Source organism: Homalodisca vitripennis, unplaced genomic scaffold, assembly GCF_021130785.1.
Source record: "Homalodisca vitripennis isolate AUS2020 unplaced genomic scaffold, UT_GWSS_2.1 ScUCBcl_1354;HRSCAF=4868, whole genome shotgun sequence".
Taxonomy (NCBI): domain Eukaryota; kingdom Metazoa; phylum Arthropoda; class Insecta; order Hemiptera; family Cicadellidae; genus Homalodisca; species Homalodisca vitripennis.
Window position 1 is genome coordinate 89,928 of NW_025777476.1, and position 8,286 is coordinate 98,213.

The following is an 8,286-nucleotide window of genomic DNA, read 5'->3' on the forward strand; positions in this document are numbered from 1 at the left end:
ATTCTTGTGTTAGTTGGAGCAAGTAATTTTTTATATAAAGGGAGAGTAATAACACCATGATATATAATACTTCCATTAAACATTTAACCAAAGTATCTAATTGTTTTTTAGTTCAAAATAGTATCTATGTGTTCAAAATAGTTCATCAAAACTTTTAACCTATTGACTACCAATTGAAATTCAAATATTTTTTAACTCTCATCTACCGAATTAATTTTTCAGTTTTCAATGAAAATCATTGTGTGGTTGCTTAAAGTCAATTAAACCCGGGAGAAAAAATTATGTTCTCTTAAAGTTATTTTATGAAAGTCTCATAAAACTGCTGCATGCTCACTGCTTTGTTTTTCTACGTCTTTTTATAACAAATTATTTTTCTGATTTATTACTCAGGCTATTGTAATGTTTCTGGTATCCAAAATTTGCAGAATTAAATTTTCTAACTAAATAAAAGAATTTTAAAGTTTATCAAAGCAATTTAATCATTAGCTATTATATCTTTTTTATGTTTATAAACTTTTAAAAAATGTTAAAAAATAACTTTTAAGCCTTTAAAACTACAAGAAATTATTAAAAACTTTACTATGGAGAGCCAAATATTTCAGTTCTGCATTTAATTAACTATAACATATCAAAATTTCATACCCTTAGGGCAACAAATAATAATAATTTTATAATAAAATAAAATAAATTTGTTATGTGCAATTTTTTGAAAAATAAAAATAAAAACAAATACAAATCACTCATCAATAGCATCAAAAGAGTTCCAATCATTGAACCAAATGAAGTTTTTTTCACTATCACTGTCACAAAATCTATATTTAAACATTTTTACAAACACTATTTTAATATATTTACAATTTTTTTTTATTTTATCTGGTAGGCCTAATTGCAAATGTGTTTGGGCAAAACACATTGATCAGCTGTGGACAACTCAGTATTTAGAATAAAAAAAAGTCAAAGACTTTTAAATTTTAAATAGATATGGATTTATATTGATTACTAAATCACCGATAAAACTACAAAAAACTATAAACACAATTAAATATATATAATTTCTTGAGCCAATATATTTTAAATTTTCAAAACATGAAATCGGCGGACAATATAATTGTCCGCCCGGGTTGGTTAATAAGGGTTAAACTATTAAACAACCATATAACATGTTGAATTTATATTTTAAGCATTTTAGCTGCTTAAGCAACAATTGGATTTTTTAACCCGGATCTACCACTAACTAAAAAACAAAATTATATGGGATCATTAGCTTGTCTTGGCCATTCCCAAGTTTGAAGGTTATGTGTAGGCCGTGTCGCATAATTTTTTAAAATTTCTTTATCAATACTTTCCCCTCAAAATTTTTTGGTGTCTTAAAAGTTACCCAACATTCACTTTATTTTTACTTTCATTGAGTATGTTCTCCGCAAAGTTCTAAAACTCTCAGAAAATTTTCCATTTTACGAGCTGAAAAATAACATGTTAGTTTTAGACAAGCAGTCAATGGTTCAATCAAGGCCAGACAACAGGTTATACCTATCACATGTCAACCAGCTCATATTAAAATCAGATTTCAAATAAAATCTTGACATTGCTCAATATTTTAATGTACTTCTGTTAATAAAGATACAGTTCAATTGCTTATGAAGAAACACATTGTTGAAAACAAAAAATGATTCAGTTATTTATATCAGTATGTTTGTTATCTTGTCTGCTGAACAAAATCTCAACCTGCCTTGTGGTTCTGAGTAATTATTACTTGGTATAAAAAGTAAGTAAAACAAGTTGTGCGTCCCCATTAAATATTGATTTAGAATGTCAATTTTCATGACGAGATGACTGAGGTCTTGTGAATTACATTTCTTTTTTTTGTGCTTATATGATTATTTCTACAAGGAGACCATATAGATTTCCCTTAGAGTCAGAATTAGGCCTTTAATCTGTATATAATTAACACAGTTGATTCAACCGTCTCAGATTTGTATTAAATGTAGTGTAGTGGTAGCCCTATCTGAAACTTAACACACAATCAAAATTCATGTCAAACATTTGCTGATTATGAATTGAAAAAAGAACAAAAAACTGCCATAAAACCTGTATAATTTTTTGTGCAAGTAATTTGTACTTCTTCATAGTTTTATATGTATTAAAAGAACAGTAATTTGGTTGTACTGGATTTTATTGTCGGTTGTGTTTAAATTCTGTTTCAAATGTTGGTAATAAACTTCAGATTAATGTTTTACACATATATAAAATATCTTGTAAGTGTACCATCTACAAAAAAAATAACTAATACATTTCTCATTCCATGGAAATACAATTCTCTGTTAAGGATTAAGTTATCAACTTTAAATTTGGAATACTACAAATTTATTTCAACCTCTAACCATCCAATGGATGGAATTTTATGTCTTGGGACATACCCAGGGTACTACCGCAGCAAACGTCCATCCGCTGGATGCAACAAACAAACTTTTTTCATCTCGTCTCAGTTGCAATCTCCATCAGGAAAACATTTAAATAATGGCATTAATGTACCTCGGTTGTAACAGTGAGTTTATGGTAAATGTGACCATTAACTGTTGCTGACGCTTCCAGCAGTGATGAGGAAAATACAGTCCTTCTGTGTTCAGTTAGTAAAAGAGAAAAAATTATGTTCGTGGTGGGTGATACATGATGTTTGGTTTTGATAATCCGACGAGTATATCCATACCCTGGCGAGTATCCCACAGCACTGCATGTATTCTCACTACTTTTATCAGCTGCTCCATAATTAGTCACAATTGATTAAATAAAAACAACTGTAAATTTTTAATTGAGGTTCGAATAACACTGATAAACAGTGTTTAGCTACCAATAAAGAGACCATGCAGCAAGGGAATTAGTGCGGTGGGAGCTGTTGACGTGATGCTGTGTACACGCACAGCTGAAAACGTCCACGTGGGTTGTTGCCTGTAAAAATCACTCAGCGAGTAATTAAAAAGCATCCATCTGCTGTGTGTAATTTTCTTCTATCAGTTGGACGGACCACCAGTGAGCGGTATTCCAATTAATCCAAATACCCAGGCGAGTGATCTTTACCGAGCATCTCAACGCATCCACCCAGTGGATGGATGGCCCTGTGGTGTGAGACCGGCCTTCTTAAAGCAGCTAGTACTTAAAATAATACAGGAAATAAATATGAAATTGAAGCAATGTTGTAATCAGACTTAAATAAAAACAGTTTAAGATAAGAAATGTGAAATTTTTTGTACAGCATGTATTATTCATTTATCACAAATATTTTTGTTAAGATTAGTACATGCAGCTTTTTAAAATTTTTGGACCTTATTTTAAAATGGCTTTAAATTACCTCCTTTGAGAGCCCGTAATTTTACATGAAGCGATTTAAAATATAATTGTACTTTTTTCTGTATTCATGAAAGTTATCTTAAAGAGTTTTGAATTTTAAACAAAAATACTTTTCAACTCCAAAAATAAATTGTACCACCTTAATGAGGTTTTATCCAAAGCACTACATGTCAATCAATGTTTTCAATTACTTTTAATTATTATCAAAACTACTTCTGATATATCATTCAGATAATTTTTGCTCCAAGTATATTGTGGAAATCTCTAACACTAAAAGTCTTGAAACCATTTCTAAGGCACTGTAAATTTATATATGATAGTTGAATGTTGTGTTGCAAGTTACAGGCCACGGCCAACTTAAAAAGAGGTTTCTATTTGTTTATCTATTCATTGACTTCAGTCTAAATTATGAAACTTTATGACATTTGTATAATTTTTAATTTTGATTTTACAGACGATCTCAGAGAACCGACCTGGAGGACGGAGCGGAAGCTGAACTCTGAAACTTTTGGAGGTTTTCATCAGCTCGAAGGGGAGGCTACCGGGGTCGTGGAGGGTACTATGGAGGCCGAGGCATGTACCCGGAGGCTATCGGGGTTACAACATGCGAGGCCAGACCAACCGAACCCTCAGTCCAGACCTCCCCCAACAACACAACAAACCAGAACTCCTCCTGGTAAGTGATGCTTCCAAATACTAGTGATGGTTGACAAAATAAGATTAGTATTTTTTATTTAGAATTTCATAAAACTTTATTTAGCATCTTAACATATTGGTTTAAAATATTGGATGTAATCAAGATTCTCTAAATTCCATATTTGCCAATATGACCGATTTTTTTATTACACTTTGTCACTCAATATCAACATAATTGGTAAGAGGAGCCAAATTATATTTAAATTTGTAATACAAAAAAGAAACGAACATAAATTGTTGTAGTATGGAAAATTTTAATGTAAAATTTTGTCTTGATTTGTCTTTAAAACCCTGCAAACACTCGCGTGGGGTAAATGTGACCCCACGCGGGCATTTTTGTTCATAACTCCTCAGCAGTTGGGCAACCCATTCCCTTGTTGTTTTCAGTAGCAGTTGGGTTCCTAGCCTAGTTGAAGGCCGACAATGCCCACACGTGTTTGTTATTTAGCGTTTGACAAGCCATAACCTCACTTTTGAGATTTGGGGTCAGATTTACCCCACGCGCGTTATTAGTGTAAACTAATTTTTCTCAACAAGTTGTGTCTTTTTTTTGTGTGATTATAAGCATCATTTCTGCTAATCATACAGACAACTGGTGTTATTGTTATTGTTTCTTTTATGGCAATATGGGCCACCGGGGAGTGTGTTGAAAGATTTTAAATGACATTTTCAATGAATCAGAATCTGAGGAAGAATTTGGTGGGAGCGATTCTGAAGAAGATAATGTGGGAAATAAATAACGAAGATAGTGAAAAGTGAACAAAGTAGCTGATGAACTAGAAGTAAATGGAGATGATGAAATGGATTGAAGATTTAACGCTTTTATATTAGCAAGGAATCAACTAACATTGTGGATGAAACAAACCGCCACGTCAAAAATGTTCGATGTTTTGGATCGGGACCGTTATACCTGCAATGCACGACACCAGGAGTGAAACCAACAGGTAAAAAATGCTCTACACTATACAGGCCTTTGGAGCTTTATTTCACTAATGGAAATTCTAGGCAAAATTGTTGATTATACAAATGAAAAAAATTGATCAACTGAGAGGCTAGTTATAATAGGGAACGTGATGCAAAAGGTACTAACTTAGCTGAAATAAAAGCTGTAATTGGTGTCTTTTATATTTTACTGGTGTGAAGAAAAGCTCACACGTTCAACTTGAAAGATTTATGGGTAAGAAATGGGTTGGGCTTTGAATTATTTTGCGCTGTGTAATGAGTCTCCCGAGGTTTGAATTTTTGTGTTAACTGCTTATACGTTTTGATAGCATCGCAACCAGAGATCAAAGAATAAAAGTTGATAACCTTGCACCTATCAGAGAAACCTTTACTGACTAAGTTGAAAATTTCCAAAAGTACTATTCACTTGGTCATTTGGTGACTCTTGACGAGAAAACTTGAGGCAATTTAGAGGCAGAATGCCAAATTTCGGCAATTACATCCACAACAAGCCGGCCAAGTATTGGCATCAAACTATTTGTGTTTGGTTGATGCAAGAATGTCATATACATTAAAACTTGGAAATTTTATGCCGCTAAACAGCCTGAGGGCCTATTTAAGGTTTCAAAATTGCAGCAAAAGATGTTACTATGAGAATGATAAAGCCAATAGAAAATTCAGGAAGAAGCCTAACTACAGATAATTGGTACACTAGTGTTCCGTTAGCTAATGAACTATTGGCTAAAAAAATATACATTAGTTGGGAACCCTCAGGAAAAAACAAGGGTGAAATATACCTCCAGAGTTTGTAGCAAAAAAGCCAATACACTCACTGATTTGTTTTTGGCGCTTTGATGATAACAAAATCACTATGGTAAGCTACACTCCAAAGTTAAACCAAAAAATGTAATATTACTGTCATCAATGCATGATGCACCCACAATCGATGATGAAACGACAGAGAGAACAAAGAAAGCCTGAGATTATTACATTTTATAATTTCAACAAAGGGGAGGGGGTGGGACACAAATGATCAAATGTGCATTTGTTTAATATTCTGTATCAAAGGAAAACTCGTAGATGGGGGCCCTTTAGTGATCTTCTTCTGTTTGAGTTGAATACTGTAGGCATAAATGCTCAAGTAAATTCACTCATCAAACCACAACTTTGAGAGGAGAATAAATAAGAAGAAAGTTTTTGGAAGAAATTTGGCCTAAGTCTTGTAAGGCCATTCATCGCAAATAAGAGTACAGATTCTGAGTCTTCCTAGAGAACTTCGATCAAGTATTAAGAAGTTATTCTGCCTTGAAGAAGAAGTAGTAGCCCCAAGAGAGAGCCCCCCCCGCGAGAGGGAGATGCAAATTTCTGCCCTCGACTTCAAGAACAAGGAGAAAACAACATTTATCTGTGAAGAGTACTACAAATATGTTTGCAAGGACAAACACACATGAAAGTTGTTTGCGATGGCCTGTGTGTAATAATTTGATGGAATAACTGATCTTTTGTCACTCTTATACGTTTATTACGATACGTAATGGCCTACACTTATTCTATGTTTAGTGAGCTTATAAGTTTTCTATGTTCAGTTATATTATTTACAATTTAACTGGTTTTATTTTCCAAAAATATCATTTATTTTCTAATAAAACAACACAGAATTAGTATAAGAATAGATTAAGTTTCCAAAAATAGTCGTAGATATAATAAAAAACAAAACAAAACCAAGATGGGGGGTCATATTTGGACCCCACGCGTGAGTACTAGTGAAATTTTTTTTGCGCGAGTGTTGCAGGGTTAATACCAACCCACCAATTGCATGTTTTCATCATACATAGCTATCAAAATAACTGTATAAAAATGTAACCCTTTTAGGACTAACTAACAATAGTACTGGTACTTGATGTTATACTGAGAAAAGTTAATAGAATAGCTTCCCTCTTTACTGGTCACTTTAATGAGGCATTGTTTTTATCCGGTCATGATCAGCCGGAAATGGGGCGATGGCAATGTTTCAACTAAACTCGTTATGACTTGTACAGACTTTTGCAACGTGAAGGCTTTTTGTTTTATTCCTGTGCAGTCATTGAATTCTTATATGTTGGCCAAAGTGCATACATATTTTTATTATTAGCTCATACATATTTAATAGTTAACATTTGGGAAACTAATATAATGTACGGTCTTAGAGCACATCGGTTTATCCAGCCAAATCTTAAGAATTCAAATTTATTCCATTCGTAATAGTGAAAATGGAAGAAACAGAATTATTGCAAATGTTACACTGACTTTAAACATCCCCTGTCGTGATTGATGTCTGATTGCCAACTGCTTGATATTTATTTTGAACAGGCTAATTTTTATGCATGTAGAAGTCAATAAGTTGCCTAATAAAATCAGTCTTATGAAATTCAGTTACAGTCATTATATGGTACTGGTTCCATTTTACTAAAAGGCTTTACTAAAGTAGCAGGTTATTTACAACATTCGTAATCCTGCTCCGCTCCTTTTTCAGTATAGCATTTTTTTAAACTTGCTCCCAATCATCCATTTGTCATTGCCAAATAATTCCAATCTATATTTCTTTTTCTCGTATTGTTGTTCTTTTTAATGTCTTTGTCACCCCTATTCTACATACACACATCACATTGCAACATTTTTTATAAAATCACATTTTCAGCACTTTAGTCTGCCTTCATAGTCCATTGTCAATATACATCCTACATATATAGTTAGTGAGTCTACAATAGTCCCACTTGATTAACTGAGCTATAAACGGAACCAGAACAACTTTGGATAATACAGAGCTTGCATTAAAGTATACTAATTTATACATATAAACACAATATTAATGAATAATAATGGTTTATTCAACAAATTATGTGGTCTTACTACTCATGTTGCAACGAAGAGAGCTCATTCTATTTCTAAACTCAATAACCATTTGCTAAAACTAACAATGGTTATAGTATATTCAGTGTAATTTTTTTTCACATTTTTGAAGCACTGTGAGGGTTATTAATTATTTTAACTGTTTTGGTTAAACTCAGGACCTTTCCTATTAATATTTATTGAAGAAACATCTTTTTGTACTTACTCCAATTAATTTGTTCTGTTTGATTGCAGCTAAATAATAACGGTTGAAGAATCTAGTATTTGAAAGAACTGTTTGTGATATACTCTGTGCAAATAATGGCCGGAAAATATATTTAATGTGAAGAGAACATAATATTACCAGAAGAAATGTATCTTATTGTGTTAGTTGACTTGCCCAATTGGATGACCGAGGGAGGGAGCCATACGTTG

At 32.8% G+C, this 8,286-nt stretch overlaps 1 protein-coding gene across 1 annotated transcript in view; it reads left to right on the top strand.

Moving 5' to 3' along the window:
- LOC124371394 (protein LSM14 homolog B-like) overlaps positions 1-4,021 on the top strand; it is a gene marked incomplete at its 3' end in the record, with an annotated part of 28,545 nt that extends 24,524 nt beyond the window's left edge. The window contains 1 exon segment of the mRNA XM_046829724.1: positions 3,800-4,021. Within this exon segment, the coding sequence (XP_046685680.1) occupies positions 3,800-4,021 (222 nt within the window).
- Positions 4,022-8,286: the final 4,265 nt, after the last annotated feature.